At 42.4% G+C, this 22,177-nt stretch overlaps 1 protein-coding gene across 1 annotated transcript in view; it reads left to right on the forward strand.

Moving 5' to 3' along the window:
- MAN1C1 (mannosidase alpha class 1C member 1) overlaps positions 1 to 21,653 on the forward strand; it is a 34,811-nt gene extending 13,158 nt beyond the window's left edge. Inside the window, 10 exon segments of the mRNA XM_032202445.1 lie at positions 1,794 to 1,909; positions 4,358 to 4,438; positions 6,632 to 6,726; positions 10,390 to 10,513; positions 12,972 to 13,065; positions 16,632 to 16,747; positions 16,895 to 17,114; positions 19,077 to 19,249; positions 20,089 to 20,204; positions 20,843 to 21,653. Of these exon segments, the coding sequence (XP_032058336.1) occupies positions 1,794 to 1,909; positions 4,358 to 4,438; positions 6,632 to 6,726; positions 10,390 to 10,513; positions 12,972 to 13,065; positions 16,632 to 16,747; positions 16,895 to 17,114; positions 19,077 to 19,249; positions 20,089 to 20,204; positions 20,843 to 20,966 (1,259 nt within the window). The 3' untranslated portion in view covers positions 20,967 to 21,653.
- Positions 21,654 to 22,177: the final 524 nt, after the last annotated feature.

Raw genomic sequence — 22,177 nt, forward strand, 5'->3', positions numbered from 1 at the left:
CGGGTGGCCAGAATGGTGTTACATTAGTATTTTCATCCGATTACCTTTCCTGTGTTAAATATTCATACATCACCGCCTGTTGCTTCTAATTGAGGTGGGCACATTTCCTGATTGCTTGATAGTTTCTTAGCTAAATCCCTGATGATGAAGGAAGCAGCAATTTGGAAAATGTTTGGCTTGATAGGCAAGACTCGATGGTTGAAGGGACTAACTCTGAGACAGAAAGCCTTCCGTGTCCAATTGAGCCCAGCACCTGAGGTGGCAGGTAAAGAGCTCTCGAGCTTCTGTTAGCAGTTCCTGTGAAAGGAGCTTGTTATTATAAATCCATCTCCAAGCAGTATCAATGAGAAAAATAACCAGAAAAAAAAACCAAAACCAAGACAGGAGCACTCAGAGGCGCATGCTTTTCAAACTTGTGTTTTATCAAGACACTGATTTTAATTAAAACTAGTTAAATTTTTTGAAGCTTTCACTACCAGCAAAATGAGAAGGGATCTCAGTGTTTTCAGTTCTTGTTTTGCCCTGTGTCACTTGTTCTCTAAGAGGTGAAGATAAATAGCTAGTAACAATTGGAGTGTTTTGTGTGAGCAGTTAACAAGTTCATCATGTTTTGTAGAAACTGTTTCCTAATTTTTATTCCAAACAAGATTTCAGCACTAGTTTTTGTTTTGACAAATGTGTTTTGACAAAAACGGTGAAAGCCAAGACCTTTCATTTTTGATCTAGGTTTACATTGCACTGATCTAAATTCCTTCACCTTTTATTCCTGCCTTTCAGTTGTAAACGTGTCGTGGTGGTTTTACTCAGCTGGGCAGCTGAGGCCATTTTCCCTTGTCTTATTACTTGGTGCCTGGGAGAAGAGCCCTATCCCCACCTTGATAAATGGCACAAAGAACAATTTTATTCAAGGGAGATAATGTTTAAAAGCTGGTGAAGATACTTGTCTCATGCTGCTTGGGAATCCTTGCTCCTTTTCCAGTATTGCAATGTCATTGCATCTAGGTGCACGTTACATTTAGCATTATTCCCATGCATTTAGACAGCAAAGCTGGTGAGAGTTGAGAGAGACTGCCTTGTTGTGTGCGCTGTATGTTTGGCTTTTGCAGCAGAGCAGCAGTACTTCAGATCACACACATACAAGCTGTCATGCTTACTGGATCCTCAGACACAAAGTAGACATGGGAGTTAGGCAAAACCATTAGTAAAAGGCTTATCTCCTTCCTGATGAGCAGGACTATTAAAGACCCCAATCTTAGCTGCTAATTTCCTGAAGCATCAGTTTTACAGCTTTTGTAACAACTCTTAAGGGACAGGCAGCCTTGTAGCTGGGAGTTCTTCAAGTTGCATATCTGGCCTGTGATCTGGCCCCTTCCATCAGAAGAGGCCTATGCTTGTAACTGGGTTAGAAAGAGGCTGAATTTGGGTTTGCAGATGAACACAGATTAGGGGTGTAATTGTGTAAACATTTTGGCCAAGATAAGAACTGAAAAACAAGGCCAAGGATTGCAGTCATGACTGGTGTTCTAACGTGCAGACCTTGAGCTGTTCTTCGGGGGTATTTTTTCAGAACATTATCAGGCCTTTGAAAATTGTGCCTCTCCAAAGCAACATGTTTTGGGTAGTGGAGCTCACTAGTCCTGTCAGAAGAATCAGAAAAAGTGGCTAGTCTGGATCCCATCCAGAAATCCCCATTACTGGGACTGGAAGCTGCTGCCTGTCTCAGCTCCTGTAGATTTATTTAGAGGTAAAAAAGACTGCACAAATGGGGCTTCATCACACTTTTCTGTTTGCAGGAGGTCTTCGAGGAGCTACAGTGGTAGATGCCTTAGATACTCTGTACATCATGGAACTTGAGGAGGAATTCCAAGAAGCAAAAAAATGGGTGGAGAAGAGCTTTGACTTGAATGTGGTAAGTCAGTTTCTGGCAATGTCTGTCTGTATCAGACAAATGCTCAGTGCGTGTTTTGCCAGTTCTAGTTACAGAGCCTTCTCTAAGATCCATTTGAGGAGGGGACATATGAAGAATGCAGGGGAAGAAACACTCAACTCACAGATCTTTTTAATTAATTTATTTATTTGTTTTTTAAGGCCAAAGGGACTGCTGCGATGATTCGCCCAATCTTCTCCCTATATGTAGCAAAGGCTTCCAGGCAGGGATCACTGGATCAAACTCAATGTCTGACTGAAAATGAAATTCGGTGTTTAATGTTTTGTTTTTGTATTCTGGTCTCGGCTGTACAACAGCTATACTTATAGGATACTCTGTAGAATTTCTTTTCATGAAAGAACAAGTTCTGCTTCATCTTGGTAAAACGTCAGTCTAAGATAAAGCAAGTTTTCTTTTTACATGCTGTAGGTTAAGATTAAAAACACTGATCTCCTTCACTGGGTCCTTTGCTGGTATGCAAAGCCGTTGCTGAGGCTTGTGCAGTGGAAATGTAGTGCCTTGACAGCAAAGTGGGAGCACATATTGAGCCTAGCTTTGAAAGGAAGGGCATCATCTCTGAAAATGGCTGAAGGTGGTCATTCTCTGTGGTCCTTGAAGGTTTCCTAGCCACTTTTTCTTAGAGCTAATGTTAGATTTGATGGGACTCTGGGACAATACATCCTTTGCAGTGCTATCAAATGAAGGATGCTGTCCCTGTCAGTACATAAAGGAGGCTTATAAGAAAGCATGAGAGGGAATCTTTGTCAGGGAGTGTAGTGATAGGACAAGAGGTAATGACTTTAAACTGAAATGTGGTAGATCCAGATTAGATTTGAAGAAGAAATTCTTGCTTATGAGGGTGGTGAAGCAGTGGAACAGGACATCCATCAAAGTGTTGTCTGCCCCATCCCTGGAAATGTTCAAGGCCGAGTTGGATCAAGCTTTGGGAAACCTGGTCTAGTGGGATGTGTTGGAGGTAAATGATCTTCAAGATCCCGTCCAACCCAAGCCTTTCTGTAATTCGTGGGAGAGCAGATGGGATCACATCAGTGGTGTACAGAGAATGTTAAAATCAAAGTGCAGTTCAAACTTTTATTTTGTAATGCCAGCCTACTTGTCTGTCATGAAAAATGGTTCTCCTCATGAGAAAAATGAATGCAGTTACCTTTGTGGAAAAACATCATTTGGGAGTGCATGGCTAGCACTCATGTATTCATAAAAGGAAGACCACATCTGATAAACTTGCTTAATGCTCGCAGCACATTACTGAATTGATAAACAAGGGACAAAATCAACTGGGAAATTAATTTATTTGGATTTCATGAAAGCTTTTAATCTTGGCCTGCAGAATAGATTGATCTGCATAGATAAGAATGAATGCTATGGATTGATAGGTGGTGTTAGAATGCACAGCAGAGGGAGAAAAGAGGGGAAAGGAATTTAAAAATGGCTTTGTACAAAAGACTCTGACAGTCCGGAAGAGTGAGGCAGGAACTCCCAAGATGCACAAGATCTGTTTGGAACTGGATGCTCTGCTCTGCCTAATGCTATTTCAGTCATTATCTCAATAAAGTATTTGCTCTGATTTGAAACCTGCAGATATTTGGAAATGAGAGGCTAGTGCAGAGGTTCAGGTCTACTTTCCCCTGCTCACTGAAGGTGTTGTGTTGGTGGAAGATCTTTCTGTTTTGTGCCTTTATGCATTTGCATGAGGGTAGGAATCATTTATCAGACAGATTCACCGGCACATTTTCAATGCACTCATTTTGACATTTGCTGATCATCAGCTGAGTAGGCAGAGCAAAATGATTTCCAGGTGAGTGTGTTCTTGAGTGATTCAATGAGCCATATTCATCTGTGTCTGCTAGCTCTGTTGGTGGGGCACACATACATCATGCAGTTTGTTTCTTCATAAACATGCCTATGACATACATCAGGCTGTGGTCATTTCTGTTCCTGCAAACTAGGGTGAGTCTTTGAATGACAGGAAGTACCTCACGCAGGAAATGCATTTCATCTATCTATTGCAGTGATCTCTTCACAAAAAATGGAGAAAATATGTTTTCCATGTGGCTGTACCATTTTTTCTTTAAATAAAACATTTCAGAGGGCATTTTTTCCGCTAACCTAACTCACAGATCTTTGCAAAGTGTAACCCAAGACAGGGTTGAAGTGATGGACAGTACACCTGCCCTAACTGATTTGCGTATCATTAGCTTCTGATAAATGGGCAATTTTAATATTTCTCTTCCCTTCATGCTCTACCTGTCACTGTAAAGCAAATAAAGTGCTTTGAGATCTTAGATGAAGAAGTGTGTTACAGTGTTAGTGAGAACTGGGAGACTTCAGCATCTGCCTACAATCTGTTTGCCTTAGCTGCCATTTGTGTGTGCAGACTTTGCAGTCAATTATATCATTTTGTGTTTTCAGAATGGAGAAGCATCCTTGTTTGAGGTGAACATCCGCTATATTGGAGGACTGTTGGCAGCGTACTACTTAACTGGAGAAGAGGTTTGCTTCAGCAGCATTTTCCAGCAACTTTTCTCTGTGTATCAGAGTATCCCATCAGCCTATACAACTACAGTCTAAACCTATAATTTGTATGTGTATTGAAATGCTACTAATGTTCTTTTAACTGCCTCACATAATTACCTTGCATAGACCATGCCTGGCTCACTTGCACACATTTTTCTTGTGTGGGCAATTCTAGCAATATACATTTTTCACTTGGACGCATTGCTCCCCAGTGAAATGCCATGTGCAGTGATCTTTGCATTTGTTCCTTTGCATTCTAAACTTTGGCAGTATTTCATCAAACATCACTCCAGGTTCTGCCTCAGACTAAGGAGGGCAACTGGTTAGTAGCCCTTGCTCCAAACTCTGTCTGGACAGTCTCTCTGTTGCAGTAGCTTGTAAGATAAAGTGCCGTGGGGCACAAGGAAGGAAGGGGTTGTCAAACTGCCATGCAGAGTACCTGAATCTTGCCAGCTCACATGCCAAAGTGATATAGCTCCACAAATAGTCCGTTTGCCTAGTAGGGACAGGAGCACATGTCTTAGGGGGTCACAGCACCTCTTGTAGAATGGTGTGGAGCAGCCATTCAGTGGATGCTCCCATCCTTCAGCAGTTCTGCGTGAAACAGGAGTCATTTACTGCCACTTCTCTTCTTTCTCTCCAGCCCTGTAGAGGCCAAAGCTTAATGCCATAATCTGTTTTATAATATGGCTGGACTGGAATTTTATAGTTGGCTATAGAGAGATCAGGAGATTATTTGTTTGTCCTAGAAGCCTTAGGCAAGCAGAAACTCTGTTTCAAGGAGGAGTTTTGTGAGTGAAGGAACTGTAAGATTGGCTTTTATATAAGTTTACCTCTTGTGCCATACACTGTCCATGGCTCGGTGCTGTCCAACATAATAGCACTGGATGGCTCATCACTGCATGGTGGCACCGTGGAGTCACACACGGGAGCTGCTCTGTTACTTCAGTTGCATTTTAAATGAGTTCCAGGAATAACTTCTACCTTTAGAATGACTTCTACCTTACCCCACCAGGGAAAACTTTAAAAGACTCAGTGCCTCTACTCAGGGCCTCTCAGTGACAACTTCAACAGGCTTCAGATCAACAGCAAAAAGAAACCACATTAAACCATAAAACGCCAACAGTGACCTCTTGAAGTGCAGTCAGCAGCAACACACAGCAGCCAGGGCAGTGCCTGTCATACACCTAGTCAATGTCACCAGGCTGAAAGGCAAAATGCAAGTCTCTGTCTCCTGGATTTCCCATCCGAATCAAATTCCTGCTTCCCTGTAAGTGCATCGAAGGCCTGCTAGCTCACAGGAGATCTCAGCTTTCTTCAGTGCTGCAGTTTTGGAGCAATAAATTCCTGCTTTCTTAGAATTACTATGACAGCTTGGGCTGATACAGTGGAGATAGAAGTAAAAGGCTTCCACTTAATCTCTTAAGTCACCTGCAAGCTTCCCTTGATCAGGTCTAATCTCTGGAGCAAAAATTAGTGCGTGCAGCAGTTTGTCCCAGAATAATTGTGTATGGCAGCTTTGTGCTACGAGCCACCATAAGCTATAATTTGATTTGAAAGCTCAAAACTCAGGCATTGTGATTAGAAAAAGGAACAGCTTAGCCATTAAACCATGAATCCCTCCTGTAAATTAGTTACAAGTTAAAGAATGTTTGTTGGAAATCATGTTTTTTTTTTTTTTGCTACAGTACATAACACCATCTAGGAAAAGCCATGTCGTAAATCTGATTCTTTGGATTTTAATTCAGTCATTTCACCACTCCTGTGTGTGCACACTAGGAAAATGTAAGAATTTGTCTCAAAAGAGTACTCTTTTGTTCAGTTCAGGTAACTGAAATTTGCTGCTAAGGTATTTGGGGTGTTCTGTGAGCTCCACAGCTCTGGCTACTCACATACAGGTTGAGGGTTTGACAGGGACCTTGGGTCTGGCTTAGTATAGATTTTTAGAGGACGTTTATACAGACACCACAATTCACTATGACTTTTGGTTCAGATCTGTTGTGCAGTGGATCTATGGCAGCAGAATATCTGAAATGGTAGATTCATATGGTGCAATGCTTCCATTTTTTTATAATCAGGCATGTGAAAAACTGGATTTAAAAGAATCCAGCATGACTAGTATTTGCAAGCAGTCCATCAAATGTTGATCCTCTCTTCTTCTTTTAACAGGTCTTCAAGAGTAAAGCTCTGGAACTTGGAGAGAAACTTCTGCCAGCTTTTAACACCCCCACTGGTATCCCACGTGGTGTCATAAATCTGGGCAGGCAAGACACATGTCCTTACAAACATATCATTTTAACACTGAATGTAAAAGACCAAGACCCAAGCAGGAACAACAGCAGTTCCTCAGAGGTGCTCCCCTCTTCTTCAAGGACATTTGTTTTGCCATCTCAAAACCAAGAGGTGCCTTGGCAGAGATTGCAGGAGACTCAAATTAAACCCAGCTGTGTTGTATTAATTTTGGACTGTCCACAGTTTCTTCCTCTACCTCTTGGCAGGGCTCCCTGCTGCAATAGCATTTTCTTCACTCTCATTTTCTTTAAAAGGTTATTTGTAGTCTGCACATAACATGGAGACCTGTATATATTTTTTTTGTAACGTGCCCAACTAAATACATGTGAATTTATCTGTGTTCCATGTTTGGGGAAATTGGGAAAGGAACTGGATGGGACTGGCTGACAGTTTTGCTACTAGAAAGGGAGGAATATACAGATCATGTAGTTTTCTCCGTGCTGGCAGCACTCAGGCAGGTGTGTATCCTTCACTTAGAGTCACAATATTTCATGTAGGATAGGTGGTAGTCTGTTGCTGGAGGTGATCTTTAAGACATCTGCACTAAATAGCTTGTTGAAGGTCACTTGGCAAAGAGAAGCCAACCTGCAGGCTGGACTCCCAGTCTCTGATTCTCTCCAGTAGGCAGTGTTCCCTGCCAATAAGGGTTTGTTGGCTCCTTTTGATGCCTACTAACAAATCCCCCTGGGTAAAAGCTGCATGCTGGCTGAAACGCAGACAGTGGGCAACGTGTGTTAACAAAAGCCTTTCATCCTCGCAAAACTCAGAGCAGCAGCCATGAAAATCATTATTCATCTCTTAGCCCAAATCTCCTGTTTGGTTCCCATCTCTGTGAAGTGCAAGGCTGTCACATGTTTGACTCATGCTGATCCATTGCTCAAATATCACTGTCACCCTTGAGTTGTCTCATCTGCATGTGACCCCAGTGAAAATTCAAGCCACCACCAAGACTTTAATCGTATTTTTACAGAAGAGATGTTTGCTTCTCCTGTGGCTGATAAAGATTTGGCATAGACTAACCTTTTAAAAACCCTCCCCTGCCCTTTGTGAAGACAAAGGAAACAGACTGTGCCTGCCTAGACGTTCCCAAAATGTTTTGCTTGATGACCTTGTCTAAGGGCAAAGAAAATCAAAATAAAACTGAACCCCCAACCCGGAACCCATATTAATGACTTGAGCTCTGGCGTCAGCTGTGAAGCTGCTGTGAGGGCTTGGAGTGTCAATTGATATAGAAACAAGGATGATGTGAGCTAAATCTGCTGTCTGACTAGTGAAGAAACACGATGAACAGCCACATGCTGTAAACCCAAAGGGGAAGGGAGTTACTCAGTGTGAGATAGCATGTGGAACTGGAAGCAGCAGGAAGAGAGGTGATGCTGTGAGAACAGATGTTTAACCCAAATGTTGGGGCCGAAACAAAACCCAGAAAAGTTTTGCAAGAGGAATTGTCTCCCCAGTTCTACTTTTGCAAGGTTGTGCTAATTCCAGAGGGAATTGTCAACTGAAAAGCAGGACAGTCTTCCAGCATGTGTAGGCTTTTGGTGCGGATAAGCTTTTATGAGTGGATAGGAATGGCATTCAGTGAAACAAATGCTGGCACTAAGTCAATTCTGAGTATACATTTTTGAGGACCCAAGTACAAAGACAGCCCATGTCCCCCTCTTCCCATAGCTAGCTGGTCTTCTCTCTCTTAACAGGTTACCTTGCAGGTGTCCCCTCCCTGGTGGTACTCTTGTAGTGCTTTCACACAGGCTCCAGAATGATATCTCATAGAGGCTTGTTTTCCATCCAGCTGGTCTAACTGCCATGTTGTTTGCCAGGTCCTAGAGTACATTGTCTTCTCAAGCTGATGCTTTGTGCTCTCTGCCTGTGTGTTACACTGTGATTTCTCTCCTGACGCTTCCTGTTCCAGGTCACTGGCCCCTGCTGTCCTTCACAGCTTCCCTAAACCTCTGCATCTCCAGAAGCTTACTTGATTCTTTGTAGAAATGAGAACACCATGGGATTGTTTAGCACACCCATCCTAGGTCCAGCTACTTCCAGGTTCAGCAGATATGTCCAATGTGGTATTAATACCACCATTAACCTGGTCAGACTGGACAGAGGGGTTTCAGCCATAAATGCTTGATGTTACTGGGGTACCCATTTTATCTGCAGACAGTGTTTTTGATGGAAAAGCTGGTGATACAGCATCCTGACGGTTTGCAGGGAAGGCTGATGTGTGGCTGTGACTGAACAATTTGAAACAGAGCGAACATATTGCTTATCTCATGACTCTTTTTGTCTGGAGGCGAAACAAATAACTCTGGACTTGAGATGGCTTTCCATACATCACATGGAGGGGGAAGCATTTTTCCCCTCAGAAAGGTTGTTAGTTTGAGCCTCCTGTAAACAACAGAAACATTTCTGGTTTCATAGACAAGATTTCAGACGCCATCTAGTGTTCTCCCCATCACTGGAAATTTGTTACCTCATCAGTACCAACCAGAAGCAACACTTGCAGAGACAGGAAAATCAAAGCCACATCACTTCTTAGATAGTTTGGGCAAGCTTCCCTGAGCAAGAACCTGCAGAGCCTATTTTGGCTTAAGGACATAGGTCACCTTATTGTCTGTGTAAATTTCAGAGAGGTGTAGAGCTGTCATCTGTAGCAGTGGTCTACAAGAAGGAAATGGTTGAATGTAGAAGCAAATCCAGGAAGGAGGTGAATGACACTGTTAGTGCTTGGAAGAGCCCCTGCCCTTCCATATCCTTTATTTGGTTTACTTTGAGGATAAAGGGACAAGGGATGCCTTCCTCATCCCCAGAATTGGCTTCTTCCTTTGCTCCAAGGAGGATTTCTCTCCATCCATGCATGGGTTTGGCAGGGTGAGAGGGGGAAAAAACAAAGTGAGAAATGATACACAGAAGTAGGATCAGAGGCACTTTGTAAAGCTGGCTGCTTCAGACTGTTCGCCAGTTTCTGTAGTTTTATTCTGTCCTTCCTGTTCTTGCAAGATGAGTACCGGTAGGGTACTTTCAGAGTTAGATTTGTTCTGTGTAGATGTTAAGATTCTCAGTGGCTTTTTACTACAGTCAGGTTTGACCAATGGCGACTTTCTCCTAGCACTGATGTTGCTGTATGCTGTATCCCCCTGAAACCAAGCATATGTTGGGAATATCAGAGTTGTATATGACTAAAGAGGATGAAATTTTGTTGAAACAAGGTGCTTAGGGACAGTCTGGATTCTATGTAAAATATCAGCTTTGTGGGATGTTTGAGATGTAAGTTCAGTCGAGGCTACTTAGTGATGTGTTTTATCCCAAAGTGTCTTGTATAGTGCAGCTTGTGAATGTTCTTTCAAAGTTTCCTTTAAGCTCTTTGGGAAGGCTTACTTTCCCACAAAAAATGCAGTTTCCCAGTACGTGCAGTCTGTTTGTCCTATCCTAAACAATCCTTTGTAAAGCTAGTGCTCCATCCCACTAGTATTGGTAGAGTCCTAAAAATCTATGTATGTCCTTTACATGGCCCTTGTCGACACCTGATGTGCATTGCATGCACATAGCAAAAGCACGGTTTGCACTGGGGCAGGGAGTGACCTCAGGTGTTGGCTGTGTTTTCCTGGCAATGAAGGCTCCCTTTTCTCTTCTTGCAGTGGCATGAGTTGGAGTTGGGGTTGGGCATCTGCCGGAAGCAGCATCTTAGCAGAATTTGGTACCTTGCACTTAGAATTCCTGCATCTCACAGAGCTCTCTGGCAACCCGGTATTTGCGGAAAAGGCAAGTACTTCCCAACTGACTAATGAAATGGTCTGTTCATACTCATGGGGGCAGGGCTGGAGCAAAGCAGCAAGTTGGTTTGCCTGCAGCAGAGAGTATGGCAGCAGTGTCCTCTCTCCCCAGTACTAGTACAACTTACACAGGAGAAATCTTCCAGAGTGGGACATGGGTCCAGAAACCTGTATCTTGCAGGGTGTAAAGGTCACTCGACTTCAGACCAATTGGCTTTGGAGGGCAGCTACTCCAGTGTTTTCTTCAGCCATTTATATTCGCTGTAGCAACCTCACCTGCATGTTCCCATCACTTGTGGGGAAGATAGGAACATTTTTCCCAGTGTCTCAGTTGTGTGGCATTGTAGTAGAAACTTACTCAGACAAGGGCACAGCCAAAATAAAGCTGTATGTTGGATCTCAACTGAATATAATTGTTAATTCTTACATCCTAATAGTAGTTCTTTGTACTCACAGACCTTTTTGCTCTAAAAAGCCATTATGCTCGAGCATTAGCTCATTATGCTCTAGCCAACAAGATTTCTGCTGAGGTTTTGTGTGTAGGACAGTCCTGACAGCTGGCATATTGGATTCCTTCTATGTAACTTGTAACTGAAAATCTATTAATATTATACACTACCTTGAGCTTTTTTTTTTTTTTTTTTTTTTTTCCCCCACAAGTGATCTTGTAGTGCATGTGAGAGCAATTTAGTAAATATGCCATTGGATACCAGTTGGTCATTAGCTTTCACTGTACATACCTGAGAATGGCCTTTGAGGGCAACAGTTTGTTCCAGGTTGAATCCAAACTACCTCCATGAGCTTAAAAGAAATGAGGCCTATCCAGAGTTCCACAGTGGGTTGACAACAGACAGTGGTTTTGGGATTGCCAGTAAAAGCCTCAGAACGGTCCATTTCTAGGGTATTTCCAGTGCAGGTCTGTCAGTTCTGAATCAAGAAGAGAGTTTATGGAAAAGAGAGGAAGAAAGAGATGGAAGGAGCTTGGAAAGCAAAATGAAGAATATTATGGAGTGTGTGGAAAGCAAGAGGAATGCTACAGAGGAGTGGTCAGGAGAGAAAAGCAGAGTGTGAAAGGAAGCTAGAAACCTAGGAAATTCTGTAGACAAGACAAAGAAAGACTGTTGATTTGAAATAAAGGAGACAGGCTAAAGATGCTTGAGAACAGTGATAAAGACAAATTGATCAGAGGAGAGTTGGGGGTAGGTGAGAAAAGACCAGTGGAGGGACCAGGACAGGGTATGAAAAGAAAGTGCATGGGAAAGAAATGATGGAGGGGGGAAAAGGAGAGATGAGCACTGAAAACACAAGGACAAGAAGATGCAACATTGAAAACCAGAATTTCATCCATATTCCAGGTTCAAACTGTGGCATTTTGAGCCAGTCAAGCTACTGACCCCAGTGTAACACATTTTCTTCTTTGCCTGTTAAGCTTGTAGAGGGATAAAGGCTGAATTTTTCTAATGGACTCCTATTAGCTGACCATGTCTGGTGTGTGCCACAGAAAACGTATCCCATTCATCTTGATACCCTCTAAGAGAGAAAACAGGATGATAAGGGCTCAAACAGCCCATCCTGTGCGAAATGATTTCAGAGAAGCAGATCAACTCATTAACTTGCAGCTTGGGACTTGTGTGATTTTAGCAGGAATAAAGTCCATCTGTGTCTTTTATTCAAACATGTCATTACTGAATTTTAGTAGCATGGCATACTAAATATTATGCAGCCTGATGACTTACGTGGAAATACCATCTTAAGTCTGTAGCCAACTTTTGCATACAAATAATTTGATTTCATAAAAGATTTAGAGTTTATTAGCTGTAGGTTATGGTAGAATATGTATGCTACTTACCACTTAATTTCATGCATTATGGGAAAGGTCTGTTGAATTTAATGGGGGTGAAACCAAGGGAGGTTATAGAGTATAAGTAAGGCTGTGCTAGCACATTAAAGCAGCTGTCTGTTGTTGAAATTAAAAGAGCAAATTCGTCATGTTAAGTGACCGCATGGTGAATTGAAGTACTATGTGAGTCATGCATTCCTGCCACTCCTTTCCCTTTGGATCATGACAAAATCACTCTCCGCATCCTATACATTTCCACCCAGATCCCAAATCCTTAGGATTTCTTCTGGACGAGCATTGGGAAACTGCTTCTGCTGCTTGCTGAACTAGGGCCTTGCAGGATTTTTAGAATCATTTTTAGAAGTCCACAGAACTGGACAAAGATTGTGCTGAGGAGTCCAGCAGGAAGGTCTCTCCATCACAGACCTCGCACTGGAGAGCCATGTCATTGAGTTCCACTTGCATGATGATTCACAATGTTGCAGGCTGCTGTGCTTGTTCAGGCAGGGATTGGCACTGATAAATTACAGAGTTCTCAGGGACAGTGAAAACGGGTGTTTCTTTTCAGCAGATAAGTAACATAGTTCTCATCTCTCATCTCTCCTAGGTGATGAACATCCGCAAAGTCCTGAACAGAGTTGAGAAGCCACAGGGTCTTTATCCCAACTTTCTCAGCCCAGTGACAGGGAACTGGGTGCAGCGTAGGTATCAGTCTGTATTCAGTCCCACCTGTAGCATTTAAATCTTTCCATTATTCTTTAAGAAGGAATAGTAACTGTCCGAGCAGCAAGCCAAGGAAATGTCTTGTCAGGAAGCCTGTTATAAATGTGATTAGATAATGCAACCTGATTTGGAAGATGAAATATAGTAATTATACACTTATTCCATCAGCATTGTTTCCAGCTGCGTCTTACCTCCAGAAAGAGAACTAGGCCTTTCCTTCACAGGGGAGGATAATGGTATGTGGTTCATCACACAGATACTAGAAATCAGCATATCTGTTTAAGATCTTATCCTGCAGTCATCACCTAGCCTGTGGGCTTCCTTGGGAGTTGCACAGGATGACTGTGAGCAGAAGCCCTGTGAGACTTGGTTCCTGAGAATGCGGTAGCAAATAGGAAACCACTGGAAGAGGCTTGCATATGCTTAGATCCTCTGAAGATTTAGGAATGCATTTGCTTGTGTGCATTCATATACCTGTCAGCATGGTACCTGCTCTGTTGTGCAATTTGGTGCAAAACAGTGAGACAAGTATACATACTTTTTCTTTTGTTGGGAACCCAGCACTGTCCAGCCATGAAGACACTGGCGGTAAAACAATTAGTGCCCTGATATAGAAAAGGGAGAAACAATTAGGAAAGGGCTTGGAAAGAGCAAGAAAATAGTAGAGGTAGTGTTCCCAGGGAAAGATTATTTATTGTCTTGCTTTACACACACAGCTACTTCTTTACCCAGTGAAGAGACTGTACTCCTCTTTTTGTGCCACCAAAGGGGCTTACCCTCTGATAGTTACGTGAGAAAGGCTGCTTCTTCTGGTCTGTCACAGATCCCTGACCACAGCTTTCCACTCTGTTAAGGATTTGCTTGGTTTCGTGAGGGAGGTTAGCTGGATTTAATGTTTCTCTGTCAAAGGGAAGTCTTTTTTTTTTTTCTTTTTTCTGAAGCTCTTTTTAGCCTGTCAGTGGATTACATTTTATATCGTTTAAGCAGATTTTGGATCATGCATTACTTGGTGTCCCTGTGTCATGTTGCACAGATCCCTCCAGACCTTTCTAACTAGTATTTGTGAGTAATTTGTGAGTATCTGATTGTAAGTGACAGGCAGTTGCATGGCTGCCATCATCTGAGACAGTGAGAGTACACCAGCTGTTAGCAGTCCCTGATCTATAACTGCCAGATCAGCATGTCTAATGCTAATTAACAGGGCTTGTCTTGAAAAGTTTGCCAACAAAGCATCTTGGGTGGCTGCAGTTGTCCCATTAAACCAGAGCTGTCCTTTGGTGCCATGAAGAAAGAAAATAGGCTTCTATGTTTGTCCCATTAACTGATCTTCCATGTTATCCCAATTCCTTTGTGAGCCGCTCAGCTTCCCCTCTACATTTGTCTCTGCAGAGTTGCAATATGTTCCACTGGAAAAATTAATCTTCTGTCAATGACCAAACCCCTGAGATGCTATTTCCTTTTTGTTATTCCCAGCTGGTAGCCATACTGCACATTTTCCCAGACACAGGCATTAATTCTGCCTGTTTATTGGTGCTGAGAGGAGAAGTGTATGTCTCTTAGATCTGCTGTTGCCATAACTGCTCATTAGTGAATCTTTGGGAAACCGAAGAGCTGTGCTCTTAATTCAGATGGCTAAAATAGTCAGCTTGATAGTAACCATTAATGTCTTCTGCCAGTAATTCTATTTATGTCTCCAAACTTGACTTCATTGTACTGACCTGCTCCCATCCCTTGCTGACCTAGAGAGGGGCCTGTTGTTGGTGCTCAGAGATTATTAAAAGCAGTCTCTGATTACTTGTTCTGGGATAGAGTGATTTATGCAAAAGGACTAGAGATGTTCTCTCTCCTAGGCTTTCACATGATGAGGACAACTCCTGGCATAGAATCCTGTGACAGTTGTTCATAATGTGGTCTGAATCTGCATTCCATTTAGGGAAAAGACTCAGCGTCTTCTGCACCTCCAATATTACTGCTGCAAAATAGATTAGGAAGGACTAAAGAAGGAAGGCAGCTGCTGCCTGCTACAGAGATGTTCCTTGTAGGTACCAGGCTCTCATTTTCTCTCTTTTCATTAAAGCTCTTTGCAGGAAGATGTTTTTCTTGGAATTACTGTGATTTTCTTAAAAGGTGTATCTTTGACCTGGCTGAATGAGCAGGTCTTCTAAATGAAGAGGCAGTGCTGTGCCTCTTCTAAGTGCAATTGTTACCTTTAGAAAATTAAAGCACGGTCCCCCGCTGAAATAAAAGATTTGTTTGTACAAAGTACGTAGGAGGCAAACACTGGCAAAGCTGTTGCCGTATGGAAAGCAATTACATACCAGAGCTTCTGCTTTGGTGACGTTATGAATAGCACACTTAAGATCACAGACCTTTTCTTTAGAGACAGGCTGTGCAGCTGTTGTTTGTAAATAGTCTGTGCTCTTTTTTTCCCCCCTGAATTCATGTGTCTAATCTCACTGTTTTGCCCTGGATTGTTCCATAGATCAGTAAGACGTACTGCATGGGATTATTCAATTTTATGATTAGGAAAATACATGGCTGTTGATCTCTCCTGTTGGTAGAACTTAGCATTTAGAATAAACCTGAGGACATTATATATGTACAATGAAAGGAAAAATAAAAATCTGAAGAGGTAACTCCAAAAACCATGCCACATCTGCTTACATTTAAAATGGGGAAGTGTACAGACACAGAGGTGAACACTGTTAATTAACAGAGACTCTTCAGACCGTGGTTGGTAATTTGACTTGTTCTTCTAAAAGGGGGAGTTCTTCACTGCTTCAAGGAATTAATGTTACTTTTTCCACCGTGGTATGGCTTAAATATATAAATCCAACCAGCAGTTCTCCCCCAGAAAAACCTGCAGCTGTCCTGCCCATTTCACAATTAATTTGTTAACATCCTCACTCGTAAGGTCATTGCATTGCATACTCTGAATAGGTAGCCTGGAAAATCTGATCTCTCCAGAATAAAATATTCGGTGACCATCCTTGCACCTGACACTATCATTTTAATACACCAACAACCTCAGCCTTCCCCATGGCAGGGCGTCCCACAGTGAGCCAGGACTACAAATGACAGAATCTAGAGGTCTCTGTGGCAGCTCCTTGCTGGCAGCTGTGTCTGATCCAACATGCATTCTCCCTTTCCTGAGGCAGAGAGGAAGCACCCAGCAGCTTCACATAGATGGAGGTCTATTGATACCTGCATTTGGTTTATGAGGCTGGGATTTATGATGATCACTTCACAAAGCAGGAAGCATCCTCAAGTTGCAGTATAAATAAGTGTTGCAAAATGAGACATCTGAATAGTTCTGTTAAACTTGTAAAATGCTTTGTAAAATGACAGAACATTTTTCTTCTGATTGCACTTTCCACCTTTCTTCGTTTCTGGAAAAGTAATGCAGCAAGCTCTCCCCTGGAAACTGGAAAGGAAGAGGAAAGAACAAAGACATCAAATAGGACATAGTTGTTTGCTCTTTGTAACGCAAGTGCTCATTGTATATCATGAATCTGAGTTCTTGTTTTTGGCTTTCTCACTATAGACCATGTTTCTATTGGAGGACTTGGAGACAGCTTTTATGAATATCTCATCAAATCTTGGCTGATGTCAGACAAGAAAGACTCTGAAGCTAAAAAGATGTATGATGATGCATTAGAGGTAAGGAGCAGGCTCGTACTCTATTTTTGGTTAGAAACATTGTTCATCAGAATGTTTCAGGCAGAAGTGTTATAGATTTTTGAGTCTAATATTCACTCCTCACCCTGTCCACTAAGTATCCTGAGATTCTGCTTTTCATCCCTTTAGGCAATAGAAAAACATTTGGTCAGAAGGTCTGCTGGAGGATTGACCTACATTGCTGAATGGAGGGGAGGCATCCTGGATCACAAAATGGGCCACTTGGCTTGCTTCTCTGGGGGCATGATAGCACTTGGAGCTGAACATGCCAGTGAAGAGAGGAAGCAACATTACATGGATCTTGCTGCAGAAATAACAAACACCTGTCATGAGTCTTATGCACGTTCAGGTAAACCTGTGGGCTGCCTAGAAAACATGAGGAAGGGAGAGTCTGCAGCCTAACGGACTCAGTGTTTGCGTGGTGGAGGATTACAGCAGGGTGTTCTGTGCTCCAGCAGTATCTTCATCAGTGTATATGATTTTCAATTGTCTTTTCCAGGATATCTAAAAGAGAAGGCAGTATGTTTTATATGGCAGACAGCTGGAGCAGCGGGACAGACAGATGTAAGCTCCTGTGAACCCAGAGCTGAATCATAGTCCTGCCTCTCAGCCACAGAATAAGCCTTCTCCCAACAAGACTGTAGTTTGATTCTGTCCTTTCGCATCCTTATGCAGACAAAAGTAGGAAATTAACAGTGATTAATTGCAGGGTGCGCACTATATGGAGCAGAGCAGCTGAGAAGACCAACAGGAGAATGTTGGAGACCTGCAGCTGCTAGTACAAACTGAAAAAAAAAGGAAGTTTCTCAGCCTCTCGCGGCTGGCTAAGTCTTCCAGTTTGACAAGTCCAGTGCAATGTATTTCACACACACAGTGTGTTTATCAGTCAGTATTTTGGGAGGGCAGTGACTGGTGATGAATGAGACTGGGCTAGTTCTCTGCCTGCAGGGCTTTCAGCAAGATAAGCTAGCTTTGGACTCTTCTTTCTCTGAAGGCATCTCTGTAGCTGTTCTGAGCCTGCAGGCAGCAAAGCAGTAGTCAGCGTTCCAGGACCTTTCCAAACACATCTGTGCTAGTTGTTGTATCCAAAGATTGTTTCACCACATCAGCAAGTCCATATTGGCAGCTGTGATCCAGCATGTTTGCCTATTAAACTTCAGGTTAACCTGAAACGGTATTTGCAGATAACCCCCCATTGCTTTGGCACTTAGAGAAATAAAGGAAATCAAATGAACTAAAAACCCTCTGGCTGTGAGTGCCTAGAGCCAATTTTCACCCACAACAGTATCCATCAGCATAGAAAAGACAGTAGCAAGCCTGCCCAAAGTGATTATAGTGATGCCATTTCAACAAGCTCATTGTTTGCAGAGAGTGTCTGTGCACTGGCTCTCAGCAAATAGCACAGTTAGCAAACAATGTTAGATCCACATGTAGACAGGAGGGCCCAGGGAAGGTGTGCGAAATATTTAGAAAATACTTAGAACAATAAAATGACTGCCTGAAACATGGCATTGTGGTAAACACGTGTAGCAAGAGAAACCTGATGTGGCATGATCATAAGCAACCTCCTCTTCCGTGTTTTTCAAATAAGGAGAGAGTTGGTCTTGTAAGTGGGATCTGAATGCTAGCTGTTCTTTGCAAGAGACTGAGAGTCTCAAATAAGGGACACTCAAAAAGACCAACGTACTTGAATGTTTTATTCATAAAAATGTAGTGAAGTGGATTAAGCTTTCCCCAGCTACCTGATGTCCACTTTTCGAGGCTGCTAGTGGACCAGAAGAAAGGCAGAAGAAGTGGTTGCAGGTCCCAAGGTACCTTTTCTTACAGCCTCCCTGCCTCAGTACAGTTGAAATGGCTCAGTCTGCTGGGTCCCAAGCTCTTCAGTGAGGAGCTCTGCTATCAAAATCAAGTGTGGTGCAGTTCTTAAGACAATATCCCAGCCCAGCAAAAAATCTAGGATGTGGGGGAGATTTGTACCTGCTCCACACTCACATCTGGTCCAAGCCTTTTGTTTTGTCAGCTGTATTCACCCTCAGAAACACTTTATCCTCAGCTAGGTGGTACCCAGGCATACCACAGAATGAGTGGGAACTTTGGGTAGTGAGCATAGCTCGTGTGTTCTATGGAGTTGCCACTATTTTGACAGTAGCTGTGAGGTTGGTATGATACACAGGCATGACTGATCTGCTCTTCTGATCTCACGCAAGCCTTAGTCAAATGCCTGCATCCTGAACACCATAAAAGCACCTGGATAATCTGTTTATCTGTTTGCTCATCAAACTGCTCATTATAAATGTGTGATTTTGTCTAGACACCAAACTTGGTCCTGAAGCCTTTCGCTTTGACACTGGAACTGAAGCCATGGCAACCAGACTCAGCGAGCGCTACTATATCCTTCGCCCAGAAGTGGTAGAAAGCTACATGTACATGTGGCGACTGACACATGATCTCAAGTACAGGCAGTGGGGCTGGGAGGTTGTGAAGGTATGGTTGCAAAAATCACAGTAATAATTCTTACAGGCTGCTGGATTCTTACAGTAATCTTCCCTTTGGTCAATAAAAAGACCAGAAATGATTTAAATCATGAAGATACTAAGACTCATTAGTAATGGGAAAATCGCAATATACAAAAATATACAAAATATACAAAATCACTTAAATTAGTACGGCTTCTCTGCTGATTGTAGTGAATGTTTTCTTTGCCGTTTGAGCTATGCTAAAATCAAACAATCAATCAATCAAAACAGTGGAAGTTTATGGAGAGGAGTGTTTCAGTCAGCAAAACCTGCTGTTAATGTAACAGCCCTTTGCTAAAGGAGTGAACCTTGTATTTGAAATACCTGCACTAGTCTGAACCATTGGCTTGGAGCTCGCCAGGGAAAATCGGCAAACTTGGTTTTGCCTTATTTTCCCAATACCACTTCCTGTCCAGAAAGTCTCTCACCTCTTCCAAGCTCATGCAATAGATAGTTGACTGCTGTCCTGCATCCTAGCTGGGACTACATTCAGTGGCAGAACTGTCATTCATCTAGTGCCCTGGAAAAGAGGCTCCGCAAACAGCTAGATTTGCCACTTGAGATCTGTTTTTGCTACACGTGTAATGTCAAGGTCAATCAATGAACCAGCTGAGGAGGTTTATGTTTGTCTTGCTATTTGATTAGAACTAACTTTTTTCCTGGAGACTGGAGTAAGCACCAGTGAGAGGCGGAAGCTACTATAAACTTGGAATTTGATTTATAAAGCTGACTTGCAATGCGACTGACAATGATTAATGAGTTACTCCATGCTATTGTGCATTACTGAGATTTCTTTTCCTTTTTCAGGCCCTGGAAAAGCACTGTAGAGTAGAAGCTGGTTTTTCTGGCATCCGAGATGTTTACACTACAGTCCCAACCCATGACAACATGCAACAGAGTTTTTTCCTTGCAGAGACTCTGAAGTAAGTCTGGTATCGTTGAGGCCTTTCAGAGTAGCATAATTCCTGCAAGATCAACACTTTTGTCTGCATGATAAGTCTGTATTGATAAAAGCCTTTTATCCTCTGTGGGGAAAATTGGGAAAGGATGTGGAAGCTTTGGTAACTTCCTTCTGTAGAACCACTGCTGCCATAGGGTGTCTCCAGGTTTCTTCTCATGTGCTGGGTTTAAAAGACTCTTCTGTGATCCAGAGTCCCTCTAAATAAATGGGAGGCTTATTTAGGTCTGATCGTTTAAGTGATAGCTGTCCCCTCTGCCAGGTTAATGCCCTGCACAAAGAGGAGGCATGACTATGATTTGAATTTGCTGCCCCTTGGTGTAGATTTTCTTTTGCTAGTAGCTTGAGCTAATGTTGGGTGGCTGAGCACAGATGCTCATCCCATTTTGTTGCACTTGCCCCAGGGGTGGTAACTCCCAGCAAGAGAGTGAGGCAGGCAGGCAGGAAACCTGTCACCATAAACCATGGCAGCTGAGGCCAGTGGTGGCCCCATCACAGTCCTGCTTGCAGTGCTTTCTTGTACATGCTTGGAGTCCCACTTGGGCTTCTTTAATCTCCCTTTTGTCCGTCTTCTTCCCTCCCACCCCTGCCTTATGGCTCCAGGTACCTCTATCTTCTGTTCTGTGAAGATGATGTGCTGTCCCTGGACGACTGGGTGTTCAACACAGAGGCTCACCCCCTGCCAGTCAACCACACAAACTTTAAAACTAAAGCAAGTGTGCAGTAGTGAGGCCATTGCCCAGCACCCTGCTTCTACAGCATCAGCAGGTTACTGCATTTCCTTTCCATTAAAGGAATTTGTGTTGTTCCTAAAATGTTATTTTGGGGCACTAGTCCAATTCCGGACAGTATTATATTGGGAAGCTGAAACCGTGACATAAGCACCTTATTTTCCTCTGTGAGGAGCATTATTAGACTGATAAAGAGATGTTTATTCTGGGCCATACTGTACACAGTTCATAGACATTCCTTTATACAGAGAATTTATATGAAATCCACAGACTTTGCTTTATAGTGGCCAAAGGACTGGAAGTTTGCCATAAAATAGACTTCCCCACAACACACACACACCTCCTTTCATTCTTCTTTTTCATTTTTTCCTTTTATATACTGTTGGATTTATCACCTTTCTAATTAACAGTTTTCAATATACTGTGCTTTCTAGGTGGTGTCAAAATTGTAACTAAATCAAAACCTGTCAGTAAATTTCTTGATCCTAATGTATTTTTATATATTTTTTCTGTGCTCTTAAAACACATTTACCACACATCATATCTCATTTAACTTTCCCTTAGTGTTTTTGTGTTTTTCTACTTTTATTTGGAACTAAATGTTATGAGTCACTTGTAATACTTTCACTGCTGTAATAGTCAAATCTGTGAAAGAGAATAAAAGTCTTGTAAAATAAAAAGCATTTATGGGTTGAGCCTGCTTTAAAGCCATCTGTCAAAGACCTGTTACATCATGCTTGGAATATCTAGGTGACAATACTGGATTATTTCAGGAATATTTCACAATGTATGTTGATTTCCAGCATAGCCTACTTGTATGGATAGCAATTCCCACCTGCACCAGCTCTTTTAAATCATTTGTTCACTGTCCGGTACAGATTAGCAGGAGTACTATTAAATGTCTTATTTTCTAGCAAAAACTAAATCATCCCCAGATAAGTTTGCTCTTTCATATACATTGTTTCTGGAATAAAGTAACAGGAGAAAAAGAAAGGAAAAAAATGATGCCAGATTCTTCCATGTGTCCTGGTACTGAATTAGCTTTTTACCCTGTGTGTCCTTGGTATGTGACTCTGGGCAGGGTAACTGTGCAGAGATATTCAGACATCACTCTTGTTCTGACCCTGGTAGTTGTAGAGTACTTGCTTAGCAGTACTGCTTAGCAGTTCTTGCAACTGGGGATGGATCTTGGATTGTTGCTCCCACC

This window comes from Aythya fuligula, chromosome 23, assembly GCF_009819795.1.
Source record: "Aythya fuligula isolate bAytFul2 chromosome 23, bAytFul2.pri, whole genome shotgun sequence".
Classification (NCBI taxonomy): Eukaryota; Metazoa; Chordata; class Aves; order Anseriformes; family Anatidae; genus Aythya; species Aythya fuligula.